General features: G+C 50.3%; 1 protein-coding gene across 1 annotated transcript; it reads right to left on the bottom strand.

Moving 5' to 3' along the window:
• Positions 1-1,659: 1,659 nt before the first annotated feature.
• On the bottom strand, positions 1,660-4,053 carry LOC119094992 (kynurenine formamidase-like). The gene is made up of 2 exons (XM_037217900.1): positions 3,869-4,053; positions 1,660-1,822 (listed from the first exon to the last, which is right to left on the bottom strand). Exons 1-2 carry the CDS (start codon positions 4,051-4,053, stop codon positions 1,660-1,662), a joined length of 348 nt encoding a protein of 115 aa, XP_037073795.1.
• Positions 4,054-22,301: the final 18,248 nt, after the last annotated feature.

The following is a 22,301-nucleotide window of genomic DNA, read 5'->3' as shown; positions in this document are numbered from 1 at the left end:
AAAGGAACGCTTTCGACTTAATTTGTTGTAACAAGTAAATTGAAGCACACCATCTCCAGTTGACCGAACTGAACGTCTGTAATTTATCGGGTGTTTTCGGATATTTTGGTCACTTTGACACTTTTGGTGTCAAAATTCCGTTCATCCGTTCTGACATAACCTACGTTTAATATATCCGGCGAAACCTTCTAGCACATGCGGGGCACTTGCAAGAGTTTGCGTTTTAGCACCCTGCGTGCGTCCCTACTCCCACGAACTCGGAGATGACTTTCGCGTGCAGGATTTTTAGCAGTGTATGGGTGCGGGCATCGTCGCGGAGGACAGCTGGGTACCTCACCCTCCGAAAAAGCTTCCCGACTGGTGACACCCCCAGAGTTCAATGTCATCTCAGGAAGCTTTGGTGTAGCAGGTTGTCGATGTGATGGAACGATGAGGCGGAAAATGTGAATGATGATGAAAATGATGAGGCGGCGCCGAAACGCACCGGCCGCCAACGATGTACGGTGCCCATCGAACCCCACCTGGAGCTCCTCTCCCTTTCACCCCACTTACGAACTCTGACGTGATAATGCGCTGGGCTGGTTTGAGCCGCCAGGAATCGACGCTCAACACTCAGATATGTTTTCCTTGCTCCGATCACTTTGGTCGCATGGATGTTTGTAATCAGACACCACGCAAAGCAGTGCTTGTTATGCGATCACTCTGCCCACCAAAAATGGTAAAATTCCAGTTCACTGGCAGAATTTTGTGACCGGAATGCTCACCGTAACGCTGGCAATGTTCGGCCTTGTCCACCCCGTCGTCTGATCACATCTGACCTTTAGCGACCGCTGCCACCCGTCGCGGGCTATCCCGTCCAGACAGGTGGTTAGTTTCGCGACGTGAGTAAGGGAGAGGGCTGATCAGGGCAGAAATGACTTAGTTCTAACATACGCCAAACAAGCGAGCCCGCTTATCGGCTTTGGCCCACTTACTTTTCAAAGTTGGGGGGCTGGAACCCCGTCCCCCAAGAGGGAACGGGAACTACACCCCCGGATCCAGGTGCAAATAGCAGCGTTAAAGCGACTCGAGCTCGCCTACCTCGCCACGGCGTGGGTAGATTGGGGGGGGGGGGGGGGCGCACTAACCGGATCAGCCACGGGGCGACCTAATTGCGATATATACATCTTGCCTATTGTGTGGGTTGCGCGCATTATATTGGTACGTTTAGCAAGACATTTTTGCTTAGGTATAGACCATTAAAGGGCGGCGGTATTTGTGCTTTTGATTGTTTCTGACTAGTTCTTCAATTTAGGCTTCAATTCGTTTTCCTTTTTCTTGCACCTGGGCACCTGGTCTCTACCAACATTTGTTTTGAATTCTGCCGTAAATGCTTTCTTTTTGCCGCCGGATCACGTAGACTAAGATTGCTATAAAGTCTGCACAGCGAGGAGGACAGCTGCCCCTTCCCCAGGGGGCACAGTTCCCCTCCTCTGCGGGTATGCAGAAGGCGCAAAAGGATGTCTCTGCCAACTCAAAATTTTAACAAGGAGCCTGCCATTTGTTTTTTAAGAAGGTACAAAACCTTTCCAAAAGGCTTTATACCTAGCGTAGACGAACAAAGTTGACATCACGCAGTATTCCTAGCTGCCAAAAAAACTACGGGCAGTTATGACTTGGTCACAATGTTCGGAGTGGACATATTACACTCATATGCTTACCGTTCGCCACAAACCGATCGACAGGGATCTTCTCCAAGGTCCAGCCGCCCCTGAAGACGTGCACGGGCGCGTCCATGTGGGTGCCGCCATGCTCCGCTGTCGCGAAGTTGTGCATCTCCAGCCTGCCAAACGGGGGCGGAAGGGGGGGGGGGTGAGACGGCACGCGAACGATCCGGTTCGGTTCAGGGAGTGACAGGCGGCACGCTTACATGCGGCCTTCCACCAAACACCGCAGCTGCGTGGCGGTGTTAGCGGGCCACGGGTACGGCCTCAGGTGGGAATCGAAGCCCCGTTTCCCCGCGTGAACATCTGAGGCATTTCCGACCGCTAACTACGCCACCTGTCACATCGAACGCGCGTAGAAGAGACGTCCAACGCGGAGTAAGAGAGTATTTTTGTCACCGACCGAATTTCTGCAGGGAAAATTGCTGCCAACAGCGTAATGCGATACCAGATGACGTGACATGACAAAGAAGTCCTGTCTCGTAGCGCCATTAGGAATCGGTGCATCACCGAAAGCCTTTGTCATCTTCACAATTTCAATGTCATGCATACAGCCGAAACACTCATCTATACATGATCATTTGAAAAATGCTGCCGCTGCTAGGAATGCCGGCACACTGGCTCTACACTATGGAATACGTTGCTATACAGAGTGCCTAAAGTGGCCGATGCCCACGTTGGCCTACTTAGCCGTAAATGGCCTTAGGGTGGAAAATGGGACCTAACGAATAGGCACAGGATGGGATATTTCCATTAAGCATGGCCACTTTTCTTCGCGCTGCATGTAACAAAAGAAGTTATATTTTCGTACACCTTCACAATCCCTGGGGCTTACTTGTTGCGAGGTGAGGGAAAAAGTGAACGCTGCCCCCTGTCATGTCCAGATAATGTTGATGTCTGATACTGGCATACTGTTACTGTTGATCTGACAGGCTGCCGGATTCGATGGGGACCCCGGCAGCCTGTCAGAAATTTGATTGGCCGGAGAACTGCTTGGGGCCAAAGTGGTCCATCCATGAGAGCAAGGTCCTGGTCCGTTAAGAGCAAGGTCCTGAGCAGCAAGAGTGGTACTAAGCATCAGGCAGCCCAAGGCAATTACTAAACCCAAAGTGTCCAGAGTGCCCCTGGCCGGTCAGGGGGTCCAACGATCAGCCAGAAGGGCTCCTGGGTGATGAAATGGGCCTCCCAGGCGCCAAAGGGGCCCTAAACATTTAAGAAGACCCCTAATTGTCTAGAGGGTTTTAAGAAAAACCAAATATCTCAGGCGATGAAATAGGCTACTGTTTCCTCCGAGTCCTCAACAGCGAGACGGGAGCCCAGGTGGTCAGAAGGGCTCCCAAGCAATGGGAGCTGCATCGGCAACCGGAGATGCCTTGGGCTACCAGTAAGCAGAAGGGCTCCCAAGCAATGGGAGATGCATCGGCGACCAGAGATGCCTTGGGCTGCCAGTAAACAGAAGGGCTTCCAAGCAATGGGAGATGCATCGGCGACCAGAGATGCCTTGGGCGGCCAGTAAACTGAGGGGCTCCCAAGCAATGGGAGGTGCATCGGCGGCCAGGAATGCCTTGGGCGGCCAGCAAACTGAAGGGCTCCCAAGCAATGGGAGGTGCATCGGCGACCGGAGATGCCTTGGGCTGCCAGTGAAGCCACTGATCAGTAACATCAGTCCAGCCCAAATAAATTGTCAACCAGGATAATTGCACCGTATGCTTTATATCGATGAAAATGAAGGAAAGGAACACTGAGGGCACTTGGTACAATTGATGAGACCTGACATGAATTGCTGGAACTGCATAAAACAGCTCATTTAACTCGTGCGTAGACACAGTGTTATGCAGGTGATGCACCCTTGCAAAGTGTATCAGAAAAATAAATGTATGATAGATCATTAACAAAGTGATATAAAACGAAACAATATGAACAGCCAAAAATGAGTATTTACGGAGAACTTAAGGAGGAGAGGTAACCAAAGCTTTGACAGAAACTACAGCCCACAAAATCGGTCGATTTTGTGATCCTCTTTTCAATCGCGATTCCAGATTCCAACCTTTTTTAGCTAGAATCAATTCAGCTCCTGTGTAGGTCAATCAAATGTATTTGCCAATCGCAATGGAAGCAGCTGCCACCAGATAACGGCTGCGATAACCAGAACACGATCCACTCACCAGAAGCCGTCCAGCTGTCCTTTGAACACTTCGCTCAGGTTGAACTTGAGGTTGCCCGGCCAGTACTGTGTGGTCTTGTCGTATGTGTGGCTGAGGTCGATCCACGGGCCGGCCGAGGCCGGACAGAGCAGGACCAGCAGGAGAGAGGAGCCGAGCAGAAGCCCGGCTGGACAGGCGGAACTCATCTGCCGACGGTGCAACCAGATGCAATCATCACCATTGTCCAATATCTTAGCCACCGGTACGGCAATACTGCAATACTAGACAGGCAGGGGTGTGCTAGCCAACGTATTTCAAAGAATGTACTACATACAATTTCCACGCGCAACAAGGGACCATTTATGCTTTTCCTTCCTGCAGTGTATAATTCCACTCACAACATATTGTCAACTACACTTATACACGCGTGCACACGCTACGCATGTGTGCTACACAATAAACACTACAGCAACTCTGCAGACCAACCCAGTGCCTAGCGCACAAAGTCTTCACGCTCTCAACACAAGGGCGAGAACCATTCTTCGATAACCCAAATAGCTGACGAAAATTGACCCTTGTCCTGATATGCCAGTTGTCATAACGTGGACTGTTAGAGGGAGTGGGGGGAGGGGCGTCGATGCAAACCGTCCTTTTTGTCGTTTCCAAACCAATAAAGATAGAGCGTGGCGTTGCCAGAAAAAGCAGTGGATTGGTCTCGACAAGATATCGTGATCGGTAATGATTTGCATATGGCCAGGTCAACAACTTACCCTATTTTGCCTAGATTAAAGGTCAAATTTTACCCCCCCCAAAATCAAGTTTTCACTTAAATGTTAACATATACGAGAACAAGTATCACAGAGACACAACAGTTGTGTTGATTGAAAAATATTCGTTGCTATGTTCAGCGCCGAAGTGGCATGTGGTTAAAATCTTGGATAGCCAAACTGGTATGAAAAGCACGATACGTATCCGTAACAACATTCTTGCAGCCGAGACAGTCAAGTAAACAATTGATGAATCTCGGTGTGTTTCATACCAGTGGCAATACGCTCCAATAATGAAATTTGCTCCACCCCCGAGTGTAGCTTGTTTTGCCACGGCCAGTGACAAGCCTCGATGGTGCGGACCCACGGACCGTTACTTGTGCAAGTCTCTGGCAGCAGGTGTGCCAGTGTGAACCTGGTTCATGGTTGGCTACGTTCTCGTGTCAGCAGCCAATTATTCAGTCTTTCGTGGCGACATTTGTGCCTTGTAACAACAGACCATTCACTGCTATTACAGCTTTCCTCCACATGTCTCCCATTACTGTGCTGTGCTTAACGGCGCTATTTACGATCAACGCTCAGCGTGGGGTGCTGGCCGGCTCCTGCAAAGACGCAAGGGGAAACGAAAGTTTCCCTAAGTTGGGAGTGGGGAAGGGCGATAGCCATTTTAGATATTTCTCTTCACTCAACCCCCAGGGTGTCAATACTAGATTTTTAGATAGTTGAGGCTCATCCCCTTCCTAGTGCCCCCACCCTGCCGTGGGCACTTCATTTTCCACACCGATTCAATTGTAACGGCCTTGCTAAAGACAAGCTCGCAAAGCACATGATCATGCGTGCCGTGTTGTTCTACCTGATGGGCTGGCGGACATATGCATTTACCAGAACTAATTTCCAGGTCGCACACTTCCAGCAGCTCGCGCATACACGCTTTCGCTTTCCACGCTGATTGCATTTTAGCCGCTGGGCATATAAACTCGCAATTTGTACATCATCATGCTTACCATTGAGTGCAACGCCTTCGGCTCCCTACTTATGTGCACCTCTCTCAACAATTTCTGTATTATTGTTACGAAGGCGCTCCTTTATCCCGACCGGCCATCCATGTGGCAGTTCTCGCGGAAGCGCGTGAAGATTCCACGCCACACTTATTGTAAGGGTTTGCCGAACGAGCTTAGGAAGCACATCATCGTATTCCACGTTAAATTTGACACAATTGGCCAGGGGCAGATCTAGGCTTGAGTTTTTTTGGGGGGGACAACCGTTAGTCACCAGCTGGCTGGTGTGGGATCCAAGGTCCAGTAAATGGTGCCTCTCGCGAGTACCTAGTAGGGACATCATTGAAAACTTGAAAAAGCACCGAAATGCTTTTGAATCTTAAACAGAAATTAAAACAAAACAGTTAAACAGCTAAAGTTAAAACAGACGGTAAGTGGAAGAAACTTTTATAAAGTTCTGGGAATGTTTTGGGCGGCCAAAACACACTCTCAGAGGTTTGGGGGGGTGGGGCCACGGACCCGGGCCCACCCCCCCCCCCTCCCCCAAGATCCTCCTAGGCAATTGGCTTGCTGGATCTATGCACCTCCCTCAACCATTTCTTCAATATCGTTGACAAGAGAGCGCGATGTTCAGTTCATCCTGTCTCGTAGAATCATTGGTGTACGTTTTCACTTTTAATTTCATTGCATTTCAATTTCGCCGCATAGGATCTCACGCTACATCATCACACTCGCCATGAAATTCTACGCAATCGGCTCGCTAGTCATATGCATCTCTACACACAGTTTGTTTACAATTTGTACGAACACTTGCGAAGTTCCGGCTGATTTTGTGGCAAAGGCCATACACGGCACCCATCTGTGTCCCAACGCCTTCAAGGCTTCCAAAGGATCAGCGGTCAGGTAATGAAGATATCATGGGCTTACCGTTAGTGCTGGCGCTTACGTTCAATACCCGATGGGTTATTTCAAATATTTAATCAAGTTCCTGGCTGTACGAATACTCGCAGGGTATGCAAGTTCCCTGAGCCGTGCTTTTGTTGTGAGCATCTGTCCGTTAGGGAGGTCTTCAACGCTCAGCAGGACTTGCCGATATCAGGGACTTACCATCGTCGAAATGTCGGGTTGCGTTAATTCTTTAAGCTATGATATAGAATGTTTAATCACTTTTCTGTTGGCGAGGCTACCCCTCGCACAAGATCTCTGAGACGTGTTCTTGCTGTAATCTCCTCTCAGTGACTGCACCCGGCGCCCGAAAGCTCCCTTTATAAGAATGCACAACCGGGTATGCGACTAGCGCAGGGGCGCATTTGATCATAGCGTGGTTGCGGGGAGACCGAAGGTCGGTTGGTCTAATTCGAGGGTAAATAAATGCGCACAACGCAATTTTCGAGGTCAACAAAACTGGCAATTGCATAAGAAAATTTGGATCGGAGTGGTCCAAACAGTGAGCATCACAATTATTGCAGATGTTGGCTGTCGGAAATTTCCGCTGGGCTTGCCTCCGCGGCCGCTGGCTGGATCGGAGCGCAGCCTTCGTGAGCAACCATATGGCGACGTTGGACGCCGGGATCACTCAGAACGCAAGCGGAAAGCTAGTAGTAGTAGTAAGCTAGTATTAGTGGTAGTAGGTATTCTTTCACAATAACGGACGCGGGGATTTTATTCAGAGCGTATGTGAGAAGCTCTGTAGGTGTTCTTTCGTAATATTGGACACGGTATTTTAGTCAGCGCGCACGTGGAAAGTTCTGTGGGCGATGTTTCATGATATTAGACGCCAGGATTTGAGCTCTCGGTGAAATCAAAGCGAACGTGGGGAGCTCGTCCAAGGGAGTGTGGTCTAGACATCGCAATGAGAACACGTATGATCAGCTGCGTAATAATGACTAAATCTCAACATAAAAAACAAGCCTTAATGTGTATCAAGATTTCGGCATCATCGGCACCATGTATGGGTTGTTGTCTACGGATTCCCAAAATATTTGTTTAAATTAAACTTAAATTTTAAGTATGTCCGCGAGATTGAAGGAAAGGCGAGTTTCTGTCGAACGGTGTCACCCGTTTTTGTAAAATCGCCTTCCGTTGACCTGAGTTTCCGAGTGCTCTGATGTTTTCCTAGACGATCGAATTTATCAGGCAACCCCAAAAGGCTGCCACCATCAATGCGCCGCTTATATCATGAACGCACCGTAAGCATGCGCGAATGGTCCTTCGACCAAGGAGCTCATCAGTGCTGGCAACAGATCCTGCACACCACATCCTCCGGCCATTATGTAAACAATGTATTTTATATCAAGTGCATGATTAATTGTGGTTTATGAGGGGAGCCTACCTGTCCTACCTACGCTTGCCAGCTCATGTCAATCTGCCAAAACCTCCACGTTTCCTGGATTTTTTTCCACATTTCACCGCGATTTTCAATGACTGCGCCATCGATGGTGCATGTCAGAAATGCTCATATCGGCTGGATGATTCTCCCGCTCTTGGGAGTTTCAGCCTCAGTGCCAAAAAATTGCGTTTAGGTAGCGAATCCCGGTGATTGGTGAGGCACACTGCTCCCGCCCCAGAATGACCCATGACAGCATGGGTGGTTTTGGCTACTACCGGTGCCAGGGAAATGACGCGAATCACAGGTGTATGCCTCGCCTTTCTTAGCATAGCACAAAAACAAATATCTCAAACGTAGTGGCCCTCCGATTTCACTCATTCGTCTTATTTTCCTCACTCGCCGTTTCCTCCTGCATCCTCGCACGCCTCGTCCGTTGGGAGTATGTTGCGCCGCCAGTCGCGAGCCAGCCTCACGGCCGCCCTGATGTAAATCCTTCCCTAGCGTCTGCACCCATCCCAGGGTCGGCCCCCTAGGGGCGCACATATTACATTGTCGGGAGCGTGACAGCCAACGACTCCGCAGTACTGCCTCACCTGTCTTTCTAAATCCTGAGCTCTGAAGTGGTAAATTATGCCAAACAAGCTAAGTAATGAGAGCTTATGCGGTACACTATGCATATATGTAGCAATCATGCACATCTGGGAGTGATAATGTGCGTGCTAGTAACGACGAGCGGGCGTGTTGTATTCTTCATCCTTCTTTGTTGTCTTTTCCATAATTGCAAGCAGTCCAAACGAGACATGGGCCGCTGTTTTAATTGATGCTGTTTTGCGTGGCCGCAGGCATATCCATGTCAGATCGTTACTGACGGCAGTATGTGACATAGGCCAGTCCAGATCTGAACGTTCCAGATACAGCGAGGCTAGCGCCACTGCTATGAAGCGGTACGTGTAGACAAAGATACAGCGAAGCTAGCGCCACAGCTGTAGAGCGAAACACGTAGACAAAGATGCAGCGAAGCAAGCGCCACCGCTGTAAAACGGCACGTGTAGACACAGATACAGCGAAGGTAGCGCCACCGTTGTAGAGCGGTACATAGAAATACAGATAAAGCGAAGCAGGTGCTACTGCCGAAAAGCGATACCCATGAACACAGATACAGCGAAGCTAGCGCCACCGTGGTAGAGCGGTACGTGTAGATACAGATACAGCGAAGCAATCGCTACCGCTGTAAAGCGGTGCGTGTAGCTACAGATACAGCGAGCTAGCGCCACCGCTGTAAAGCGGTACGTGTAGATACAGATATAGCGAAGCAGGTGCCACCGCTGTAAGGCGATACATATCAACACAGATACAGCGAAGCAGGCGTAACGGCTGTAGAACGTGTAACGCGTAACGCGTAATTCGCGTAAGACGCGTAGACGCGTAGACGCGTAATTCCATATGCAAACCGTCGCAAACTAAGTAGCGCTGCGCACCGTCTGGTGCCCTGTGTAATGTAGGTATTTGACGCATGTATATGTCGCCCGAGCGTGCGCGACCTGGAATGGTATCTGTATGTATGTCTTGCGTCGGAGCGCACGCTCTGTGCCCCGCGTTCTTTGGTACTGGCTTCATGCTCGATTAGATTATGCTACATGTTTTTGGGCTTGTAGATCTAGCGGTGTGCGCTGATTAGGTTACGCTGCGTCTCAGTGCATGTTCACGAAGTTCGTGATGCGCCAGCCGTTATTCCTGAGCCCCTATGTACTTGGTGAACAGCACTGCTGCCAGCTAATGATAACTGTTGCCCTGCTTTCATTATTTGTTGTTAGGGGGGGGGGGGAGGCCTATCGTAACGCGTAACCGAATACGCGTCCGTACTGCGCTGTTGTCAACGCGTCAGCGGGACGCTCGGCTCGCTAACGCAAACAACGCACTTAGACTGGCTCGTTTGACGTGATGCATTGCCTTTTTTACTTTTATGCTAATTATTAGATAAGCCGGATGTGGGTACCCGTAGCCGTAGTTGCTTTATGCAAGGGTTGCGACATAGAGCGCCTCTGATGCTGCTTTATGTGGGCTCAGGTTCAAGGACGCCCCATCCCCAGTGTTTGGAGGCTGCACGCCGGCGCCGCCCAGCGGCCCTACCGTTTATAACTCGACGCATCCTGCGTAGCGTCAGACGGGCAGTGACGGTCAGAGAGAGGTGGACGCGGCCCGACGACCAGGGTCGCGACACTGCACTTCGTGAGCGGACCTCGACCGAATATAGTTGCCTTTTCACGCCAGCCCTCTGATGGACGTTTGTGAGAAGAAGAACGCTACCCACAAGAACGAAGCGTTACAAGCGGTACGTGTAGATACGGATATAGCGAAGCTAGCGCCACCGCTGTAGAGCGGCACTTGTGGTAAGCCGTACCCCTTGCACTGCGAACTCCACGACATTTTGAAGATGGTCGGAAGTGCTTGGGTTTTTTCTGTAGACCCGAGACTCGCAGGGAGCCCGGAACAAAATGTGAAAAGGTCAAGCCGGGCGGGGGCGAATGTCAGTCGTGCATTGAGGCTGAGAGAGCGGTGCAACAAGCGCAGGCCAGCACAAATTGAGCTGAATTATCGAATCAATCCTACGTTCAAAAAACACTCGGACAATATGTTTGCCTGGAATTATTTTCGCAGCATCGTGATATCTCTTACGTCGCTTGTTCCGCAAAGAGATTGACGTCGATTGAGTTTGGTTTCTTGTGCAAGGTGTTGTGGTAAAAGGTCGAGAGTTTGCACACTTGTGAAGGGTATAGTTACCGTCGATTGTTTTTTCCCGTTTCGTGTCGCCATCTCTTTGAATACGTAGGGTACACACACAGCCTTCAGCAACACTGCCAGGCCTTAAGTCTACACTCCTTCAGCCTTAAGCCACACTTTATCGCCTTAAGCACTCACTTCTGCCAAATCACAAGCACTAAAAACACAAAACACCAAACACGCCGCACCGAGTCGCCAGCCCCATCGCGCCGCGATCCGGGACCCACCCCTCGCCTTGGGGCTTGCGCTCCCCCGTCGCCCGAGCTGCCGGACGGACCATCGTTTCCCTTAATAAAAAATAGAGACGGAAGCTATTTTGCCACCCTTAGCCCGTTCGCAATCCGCCGCGGAATAGATCACCACGTAGGAGAGGTGGAGGGGCCAAACAGCTTCGCTCGGGGGCTCTCTTGAAAAAGGTCCACGGCGCCCATCAGGCGTCCATGCTTCTGAAACTGACTGCTTCCTGGTGCGAGATGTCGCGGTAGTACTGGCAGACCGTCTGAACACTATTCATGCGGTCGTGTACTCGCGGCTCTCGCCGAGATGTCCGAGAAGGACATTCTCGGCGAGTGTCTAGCTCAGGGCGCAACGGAGGTGGTGCGCCTGCCGTCGCGCCGCCCAAAGCTTGTGCCCGACCCCTGCTCCGATTGCGTTTCCGGGGCACGGCCCTTCCGCCGTATCGCCTCTGCGGGTACATGCGGTTGTCCCTGCGCCTCTGGATTCCCGCCCCGCAACAGCGCGCGCACTGCCAGGCCTTCAGCCACAGCGCGCGCACCTGCCGCAAATGTCACGCCAAGTGCGGGGTATGTGCGGGCCGCCATTCGGCTCGCCAATGTAAGGCCCAGGATCCGCGCTGCGCCACCTGCGCTGTCCCCCACCCGGCCTGGGACCGACGCGCCTGCCCGGCGTGGCTCGAGCTCCTGGCCCGACTTAAGGAAAAACGAACAAGCAGCGTTCCCTCCTCGCTCCTCCCTTTTCGCGCTCCCCCCCCCCCCCCCCTCGAGACCGGGGTCTGGCCCATGCCGGCGGAGACGTACGCCCGACCCGCCCCCTTTCGGGGCGGAGCGGAGAGAGGGGGTCTGGTCCCTCCCAACGGGTACCCATTGGGGGGCGCCCCCATGGCCCGCACCCTGGCCCGCCAGGCCTGGTCCCCGGCCCCTGAGGTCCGGTCCCCGGCCCACCACACCCGGCGCCCGGCCCCTGAGACTTGTCCCCTGACCCTCAGGCCAGGCCCGTCGTTCCTGAGATTCTCCTGACGCCCCCTCAGGGCTCATGGCTGATCAGCGGCTCTCGCCGCGCGCGACCAAGATCCGCGTCGGAGCTGGGGTCATCCATGACTGGCTCCTCCGCGCCAGCCTGGGAGCAGACCCACCAGGGTCTAGTCGGACGACTTCCCCGTCCCCTGAGAGAGGACCATCACTCCGCCAGCCCTCCCTCTCCCCTGCCCCCTCCAAACGGACCCGCGCCGGGACTGTTCAAACGCGCTCCCGCCCAGCTGCACGGGCAGCAAGATGGCCTCGCTCCCCTCCCCATAAATGATCTCCCCATTTAATGAATTCGTACTCCAATGGAATACCAGATCCCTAGTGCCCCATTGGAGCGAATTCAAAGAGTATATCATCAGACATAAACCATTGATTGACGGTGTTCAATAGACCATTTTTAATGACTCTGATTCTACGAAATGCAACTTTAATATTCGAAATTATTGCCTCTATACCGATAACGTAACTGACACACCTCGCCGTGGCGGCACGGCGCTGTATGTGTCCAGTCATTTACTGCACCATCGAGTACACTTTAATACTAATCTTAATCTTACAGCAGTTAACGCAAAAATCGCTCAACTTGACCTCACTCTCGTCTCTCGTTATCTATGCCCAACAAACCCCCTCACCGCCGCCCAGTTCTCCGACCTCTTCTCTCAAATCCCCTTCCCTTGCCTAACCTTGGACGATTTTAACGCCCACCACCGAGCGTCGGGTTGGCAATCACCACAACCACGCGGCACCACAACCACGCTCGGTTGGCAATCACCACAACCACGCTCCACACACTACTTCATGCTCATGACCTCGTATACCTCAACACCGAGGCACATGCAACACCGAGGGGCAACCGTCGGTTACTCTGTGTATGACCTGGCTCTCAACACCACGCATCGTGCCACACTTAACACACAACGTACAAACAGATCCGGTGTTCAGTATCCATTATCCAATTCATCTTGAATTAAAAGTCTCCTCAGGACAGGTGGACTTCCATTTCTTAACTCGATGGAGCCTCCGCAAAGCAGACTGGACCACGTTTCAAAATTATATAGACGAGGCCTACCCCCCTGAATCGAACCCTAATCTTAATGAATTTTTGAATAGTCTCTTGGTCTCAGCACACCAGTCTGTTCCACACACTCATTGTCGACCCGGGGCCAAACACGCGCCCTGGTGGAACGATGAGTGTCAGCGCGCAGTGGCCATGCGACGCCGGGCCATGCGCGCTTTTCGCAATTGTATTTGCACAGCCCACGAGGAGGAAGCTCGCAGGGCTCGACACCAAGCTAACGTAATAATAAAACAAGCAAAAAAGGAAAGCTGGAAAATTTAGTTGCCACGTGTAACCGATTCACCCCGCTGTCAAAAATATGGTCGCTAACGCGGAGCTTCACTAATAAACGCACATACCACTACAAAATCTCAAACCTCATAATCAACAGCCAGCACCATGAGGTGCCATTTGAGGTCGACACGCAGTTTGCACTACACTACGCCCGCGTTTCATCGTCCGATCAATACTACCAACAGCTCACGAACTTGCTCAACATCACACTCCACGCGCTTGACTTTACTACTGAAAACATCAAACACTATAACGCACTCTTCACGCCGTACGAACTGGGGCTGGCTCTCAGCAAGTGTGGCAACACATCGGTTGGTCTAGACAAGATCGCTTGCACTTTTTTCGGAAACCTGTCTGAGTCTGGACTGCTAAATCTTCTCTCTGCCTTTAATGATGTTTGGATTAATGAAGCGTTCCCTGATACTTGGCGCTCTAGCACACTTATCCCGATACTAAAACCTCGCAAGCCTCCATCTGGTCCTGCGAGCTATCGCCCTATCTCTCTGTCAAACTGCACATCGAAATTAACTCAAAGAATGGTAACCGCTCGAATCAGGGCCTACTTAGAGTCCCACAATCTTAACACCCCTTACCAAAACGGCTTCCGCCCTGGCCGCTCCACGGCGGATGGCCTCGTCCAACTTGTTGATTTAGTGCAACGCGGCTTTCAACAAAAAATGGGTACGGTTACATTATTTTTAGATCTCAAAGCCGCATTCGATAAAGTGAATAAGACTGTCCTTCTCATCAAACTGCACAGGATAGGAGTCTGTGGCCGACTCGCCAAATTTTTGCAAAATTTCTTAGGAGATCAGACCTTTGCCGTTCTCTGCGGGAACACACTGTCAGCGCCTGCGAATCAGGACCATGGGCTACCCCAAGACAGCGTGGTCTCGACAACGCTCTTTTTAATTATGATCAACATGTTTTTAATGACTTGCATGAAGTGTCGCCACATCTGACCTATTCTCTTTTCGCCGACGATCTGGCGGTGTGGTTTACCCACCCCAGTGTCGATCGAGCAAAGTACTTTGTACAACTTGCTCTAAATCACATTCATCAATGATGTAACCGGTGGGGTCTTGTGATTTCACCGCAAAAATCAGCGGCACTTATTTTTTTCTAAGCAGCGCAAATCGTTGCACCTCGATCCCCTCTTAACCTGTTTGGTGAACCCATCCCACTTGTATCCCAATTAATTATCTCGGGATCACCCTTGATCGCCGACTTACTTTCTGGCCCCATTTTGCCGACCTAAAACAGCGATGCCCCCGACGTCTTAATATCCTAAAATGTCTTGTTGTACGAGATTTGGGAGCTGGTGGGCACACCCTGCTCCGCCTGTATACCGCCGTGATTTGACCGATTTTGGAATTCAATGCCTTTATATTTGATGGTATTTCTTCGAGCAAAATTAACACCCCGGAAACGATTCAAAACGCCGCTCTCCGCGGGGTTACTGGCGCCCTCCGTACCTCTCCGGTGCCCAGCCTGCTGGTGGATGCACACATACCATCACCCATACACCGACGCAAGCAACAATTTCTCAGATTTTACGCGCGGGCAGCTGCCAGACCCACCCAGCCCACTTTCAAGCCCACTTTCAAAACACTAACAGCACCCACTTCACAACGCAGCAAGCACGCCACGATCAGCGCCCGCGTAGCACAAGCACAACGCCTATTCCAACTGCCACACATTCACACGCTGCCCACACCTCCACTACGTCCGTTTTGGCTGGACACCCCCGCAACGATTCGGTTCCTATTTACGCACAAAAAACTTACCGTTACAAATACGGCCCCAGTCGCTGCTCGCGGAGTTTTGTAATGAGCACAACACATAAACATACATCTATACTGATGGCTCCCGAGGCAATGGTCGCATGGGAGCAGCATATATATGCAATAATTATACTTAAGCCAAACGCCTCTCTTTTCAGCACTTTGCCACGTTAAAAAACATGCTACCAAGCATACTAATTTGCACCGATTCCAGCTCTTCCTTGCACGGCATTTCAGCTATACATAATTCCTCTCACCCTTTGAGTTACAAAATCCCCTCCACACTGTCATCACTACCAGCGGAGTCATACGTTGTCTTCCTCTGGGTACCAGGCCATGCATGCATCCAGGGGAACGACCTCGCCGACGCTGCCGCAAAAGAAAGCATCAACATGCCAGCCCGAAACCCCTTTGCCTGCCCAGTATCCGACTATCTCACTGTCATTATCCCAACATATCGCTGCTTTTTACAACGTGAATAGGACGAACACGGCCGTCAACACACGCACATTAGGCCAACACTCCCATCTTAGAGCTCAGGCAACCAGCACACGAGCCTTAAGGAGATCCTTCTCGCTAGGCTGCGAATAGGCCACACAAAACTAACTCACGCATACATCATTGAACGAAACCCACGACCACTCTGTCATTACTGCCACACATCATACACGATAGCATATATCATGCTGGCGTGCCCAGTCTACGGGCGCTGCCGTGAAAAACTCGTGCAGTACACAAACAAACACAAACTCCTATTGGCCCTGCCTACAATACTGGGCGATACACATCCTGAACTTTTGGCGCTCCTCTTCGGATACGTACACAAAACCAATTTAGATCATGATATATAACAACGTTAATGTCGCGGGGCTCTCACCTGTTCAATTGCAAACGAGCAGGTTTTCCTCATTGCCGGGAGGTTTTTCCCACCCACAATTCGGCCAAAACGTGCTGGTTTTCCTCAACTGGTTTGCAAGGGGTTTTTTCCAAGCACAGTTCGGCATGAACATGCTGGCTTTTCCCCGTGGGTTCAGGAATCCGGTTTTTTTGTAGTTAGAGCTTTTCCCGGACTACACCACACAACACGACAAGGTCGTACCGGGCCGCTCCCCCCATTCAGTGTGGGGGAGCGACCCGGTTCAGGTCGCTGACGGACGCGACCGCCGAGCCGGGGCCCGCCGTTTGCCGTGCGGGGAAACCTTTGCCGCGATGAGGTGGTCGTCCGTCATCCAAACGTATTGTGATTGTTGAATACAATAAATGTATGTGTGTCTCGTGTTTTACCTTGCATTTGCTATCGGACGAAATTAGCCGGTTTAACGTAGTATCGAGCGCGCTGTCTTGCGTTGATACCGGACAGCATTAGCCAGTTTAACGTAACGTAGCTTACCCCTGTCCTTTGCTTTGTGCCGCATAGCGCAAGCCGGCTTAACGTAGCTTTTTGCCTGACCTTAAGCCAGAAGTAAGTTTCCCCAGCCCCGGCTATGACTTGAGGTAGCCGGGGCCAAAACAAAATGTCACACGTTTTTCCGTCTCGACTTACGTAAGGAATCTCCAAATGCTCATCGTTTTTTATCGCCAGCGTTTACCCTTTGCGCATTAGATCGTGACAACCAAAATTAAGGTCATGTCTCTCGTACGTAGTTATTCGCCACATATAAGCCGGTGCGTTCATGCTTTTCTGCCTGTTGATTGGCTTATCTTTTAGCATTGTATTTGTATACGCACAGCCATCGATGAAATCGAAAAAGATAGATAAATGGCATCAAGCGTGATCATACAGCTAAATAACAATTATCAGAATCATACAGATAAATAGCATCTATCAGAATCATACAGATAAATAACAACTATCATAATCATAATCTACCATATCATATTGCAAGACCCAACTGCACATTTCAGCACCAAAATTAACCACAGATGGTTGCAAAACTCCCCTTAGACGCATATCTAGCAAACTGGAAATGCTAGACACACTCCTTTGAAGGAAACCAGCCGTCCCCAAAACGATCCTGGCGCCGCACCAAGCGCCGCTCGGCGTTGACTACCACATCGCGCCACCATGAACGACGAGCCGAACAGGCCCGATTACGCCCCTGCTGATCGTGACGACCAAGGCGCGCGCTTTGCACCGTGTAAGGAGGCTTGAACGACCACGCCAGGCTAGTGGATCCAAATTGGTTGTTTTTGGCCATTAACTCGCCCGTCAAGACGACGATTAGTGGATCAAAATTGGCGGTTTTGGCTGTTAACTTGCCCGTCAAGACGACGATTAGTGGAGCAAAATTGGCTGTTTTTGGCTGTTAGCTCGCCCGTCAAGAGGATGATTAGCACGTTGTTGAGCCAGACCGGATGCAGAGATGCGGATCAGGTTCGCACACCTTCAAAACCAGCCTCTGTAGTGCGTGCGTGCCTGTTTTCCGTATCTGGTAGACGGAGACTATACGTGGGAAGAGTTTCTCGTCAGTTCGTGCAAATCTCTGGGCCATGTTCCCGTTGCAGGGGAGCTCTTTGTTCAGCATCTGCAAGGTCTTGTTGCTACGGCGGAGTAGAGTCTCGGTGACCGTGATGTCCATGGCTGTGTTAATTAATGAGCTTAATTAAATGAATAAATATGTCACAGGGCCTCTGCGTTGAAGGCCAGATGGCGCCAGAGAGCAGGGCAGACCGTGCCGAGCGCTGAACTCAAAGGACATCTGAGCTAAAGGTCAGATGGCACCAAAGGGTGAGAGAGACCGTACATTTGGTACACACTGCGGCGCGCGTCATCGCAGCGTTAGTAAGCAATGAAAGTTCCCTCATTGGCTGTTGAGGCCAACCGTTGACGTCAAGGTCGCTTGGGCGAGTCCAGTTTTGGGAGCGGTCTCCTCCGGCTGATTAGCCGACAGAGACAGGGGTGCGTCATCACGTGTCACGGAATCCTGGTTATGGAAACAGGGTCAGCTCTGCTGGCAAGAGACGGTGCTTTGCGTTGTTGTCGATTTTCCCCGTGTCAGACTCTACTTAAGAGTGCTCTAGCGTTGACTGCACGTGAACAGCGGATTCCCACAATGCAGGTTGATCGAGTGCACCTTTCAATATCTGCCCGAACCGGCCGACAATTTAACAGCTAACCGGAAACGTTACTGGTCGCTTTTAGAATGATGCTGATAAACCATGTGGCTGACCCGTCCCCAGTGGCGGTGCAGGTAAACACATTGCACAATCACACTACCACTTTGATAAAGGAAACATGTCAGGAAAAAGTACCTTTAGTATCTGCCTCAGGCCCCCGACTTAAGGTCACAAAAATGGTAGAAGTTCGAATTACATTAGGTAAAACCCGAATGCACCATTCATTTTGTGTGGTTACGGGACTAGGCCACGACATGATTTTAGGCGTGGACTTTCTCAATGAAAGAAAAGCTATCCTTGATTTCGATAATCAGTTACTGAAAATTGGAAAAGCGTTGTTTCCTCTAAAGCAAAAGCAAAACTGTCGGGAAGAAGAAATTAACTTAGTAAGACTGTCAGAAAGTGTCCATCTGCATCCTAGATCATCAGCTCAAATAAATCGTCAGCCGTCGAAAAGTAAAACTGCTGGAAAACAGTTTATTCTGACGCAACTTACTTCTTCCCCATGCTTTGAAGATGAACCTGGAATTATCTTACCCAATGCAATTGTTCAAATGTCTAAAAACAAGCACGTCCCCTGGGCTATTGTGAATGAGACAGGCAGGCATTTTTATTTTCGGAAAGGTCAGATTTTAGGAAAAGCGTTCAATTTCAAAACAGAAGATGCGAGCGCGAGCAAAGGTGCGATGCAGAGCGATGTAAAGGGCCCCTGAGAATCTGAGAGTGACCCGACAGGTAAGCAAATGAGCTCTTGGCGATACCACAGAGAGCCTTTCGGACGACTTGTGGAAGAACCCATGAATGACCCTGATCGACAAGGGTGCCCCGGCATGCTAGCATATAGGGCCCCGACAGCAGCGTTTGGCCCCCGAGCAAGTGCAAAGAAATCAAGGGTATCGTGGAAGGCTTCTTAGTGTTCGAAATGCCCCTGCCAGTGGATATTTAAGGCCTCCGGCAGCAGCGTAAGGCCTCTAAACAGCGTGCCACTTCGGGACCCAAAGGAGGGGTCATGATGGCTCCCTCTAGATCCGCCGCAGGATGCAACATCACATGACTTGCAACATGAAACTTGCTGATATTGCAAATTCATTCCGTTATTGTTCAAATCCCTCCACTACAAAATCCGGTTAGGAGCTACTAATGACGTTACGATAATTACTATAGTTGATATATATGTATATATATATATATATATATATATATATATGTGTGTGTATACATCATTTATGTGGGTGTGGGTGTGGGTGTGTTTATAAAAGGCAAGCAATTACTATTTTGCTGTTGATGCTATCTAAGGTAGTTTTGGAAGTTGTCAAAACACAGCAATTTCTCCCGAAAACTGTGTCAAAGCTTTGAATACCTTTACCCCCTGTCATCGCAGTTTCAAAGCATTCAAACGTATTTCCACCTGCTACCTTTCTAATGCATTGAAGCAGCTTAAAATACCTGTATTGCATTCGCTCTATGGCGTCCGCAACACAGTGACTGCATGTCCAGGTTAGCTAATCTTTTAGAGTGCTCTGCGTTTTCATCCCGTTTATCATTTTTGTGGTCGAAAGCTGCAGTTTTATGTTGGTTGTATATGCACACATATATACATATATATATATATATATATATATATATATATATATATATATATATATTCACTTAATGTGTGGACCAACTGAACAGCAATTGTGTTTTTCAAAAGCAACAACGCGACGCACGTCATCACCCCCCCACCTCCTTTTAAACAGTGCCAGACACTGCACTGCCACATTAGCCCTCGGGTGTTACTGGAATTCAAACCCGGGCCCCACATGGAAGCTCAAGGTACTAACCACTTGGCCATTTCACCCATTGTATACAGCATTCTAAATGGGGGCTGACACACCCGCAGGAAGCTTTTTATCACCGCCGCTTTTTTACACGACGCTCATTTCAATCGCAACTGGATTTCTAGATGCCATATTTCCATTCCCCAAACATCGTCTTGGACATGTCAGATTGTTGCTTATTACTTCTCCTAAAACCTAACACTCTTTAGGTTTGTGTTGTGTTTTCGTTTAATGGATGCGGTTGGTGACAAGTCTGATGCAGTTTGGTGACAGCCACTGGTCATTTAAATCAATGCTAGACAAAGCCTACCTCTAATAGCAATTTGACATTCTGACAGTAGAGTAAGTATCCTCCAGAGACACACTGCCTTATAGGCATGAGTTTTGGTAGCGTAATAAGTAGCATGTGTGTCGTGTATTGTTGCTGCAGAGTGATTTGATTGATTTAACAATGCTGTGTAATTTCCAGCAATCCTTTTCAATGGCTCTTGAGCCTTGCAAGACGAATGGAGGTGGCAATGGAGCTCTATGGGACTCGGTTTCCCAGTGAATTGTTGTTGCAGCATTCTGCAATTTATTGCAACAAATTGTAAAACTTATTACTAAAAAGCCTTAACTTTCTGGAGCAGTTCCACCAAAATGTTTGTGTCCTCTTGGGTCTTCTTTGCCTGCATGGGTCATTTGCCAGTCTCTGAAACATTTACAATCATTTTGGGACATGTTCACGACGGTAGAACCCACTGTTCATTCAAATGACTGGTTTGCACGGCAAGTGTACCCAGTGGCGTGCTGCACCCTGTGCTCGTTTCCGAACCATATACAGCTGCGAGGCTTGATAATTCCTGGTGGGACATTGGTAACTTCACTGCCTGAGAGAGGTACTGAGGCTACAATTAGAACATATCGGCATAAGGATGCGGTGGCGTGGTTCTTCCCATGCTGCAACCATGTGGCATGAGGCGGGTTATAGCGCGTCCTGCAATGCATTTCGCCTATTGCTCCTGACAGTATGTCATAGGGTTCAAGCATGAACTGATTGGTGTTTTTTTTTTAGGTTTTTCGTCCCTTCCATCTTTTGGGTTGCAATGCTTCCCACTGGTCTCTATCTTTTGTCCTCCCCCTCTCTCCCTCCCTTTTTCTTCGCCGATGCATTCGCTCCATCCTCACAACAGTTCATGCTGCAGTTATTCTTCCCTTCCCCACTCAACGTTGGCCACACAATTTGGACTTCTAATCTCCTTCAGTGGTACACAGGGTCGGACTGGAGTATTGCTCTTTAACATTCTAGCAATGTGGAACATTTTAAGAACCATACCAACCTAACCTCCGCATGCTACCACCTGCCCTTTCTTGACACGACACACTCTTTCGCGCGCGGGGCCTGCGTTTATTCGGGAAAAGTGACAATAGCTTGGAGCGAAGACGCCACTGCCTTGCATGCCAGGGTAGTTTCTCATCCCTAGCGTGGCCCAGGTAGAGTCCTCTCCTCTAAGGAGGTCCTGCCTTCCGACTATCAACCGCTCGGGGACTGGTTGGCTGGGATCATGATACCGGCTTTGCCGAGTACAACAACTTTCGTAAACACTTTCACGTCCAGCCGGGTCGCAACTTCCACCACATCTTGTGGGCATCGTTCCTGTTTCACGAGAGCCACCCGGGCCGTATACCCCAGCTTTACCGGCCAGCTGTACGCTTTGTTGGCCTCGCTGTGCCCCGCCAGTTCCAGGTCAGTTCGGCCACGGCAGTGCCAGCCTACGAGACCACCGGCACGGGAGCCACTGCAGTCACAGCCGCAACGCCCTATAGGTCTGGCAGGATGTCGATGCGGCGGCATGCCCGCAGGCGTATTTGCCGGCGCTCACCTGTGGTGCTCCCACGCGCAACAAGATGGCGTTTTCGGGAGTGCCCGGAGCTGTATTTGCCGGCACTCACCTGTGGTGCTCCCACGCGCAACGAGATGGTGTTTTCGGGGGTGCCAGCAAGTGTATCGACGGCACTTTTGTTGCTGTCCCACCCGCAACACGGTGACGCTTTCGGCATTGGTGCGCTGGTTCAACGCGTAAGCGTTTGCGATTCCGGCCTTTTCTGCGTTGTGGCATCTGTGTTTGGATCGTTGCTTCTCCCGTTGGCACTGTCGGTGACGGTGTTTTTCTAAAGCTAGTAATTTCTCAATCCCATCTCTGGAAAGCCTTGGTAGTACGCCTCACACAATCTGTAACTTAAAGGTAATGTTCCACATTTC

The sequence above is a fragment of the Pollicipes pollicipes genome, unplaced genomic scaffold (genome assembly GCF_011947565.3).
Source record: "Pollicipes pollicipes isolate AB1234 unplaced genomic scaffold, Ppol_2.1 Scaffold_4219;HRSCAF=4965_pilon_pilon_pilon, whole genome shotgun sequence".
Classification (NCBI taxonomy): Eukaryota; Metazoa; Arthropoda; class Thecostraca; order Pollicipedomorpha; family Pollicipedidae; genus Pollicipes; species Pollicipes pollicipes.
Note: the sequence above shows the minus strand (reverse complement) of the source record. Positions and strands in the feature narration are given on the sequence as shown.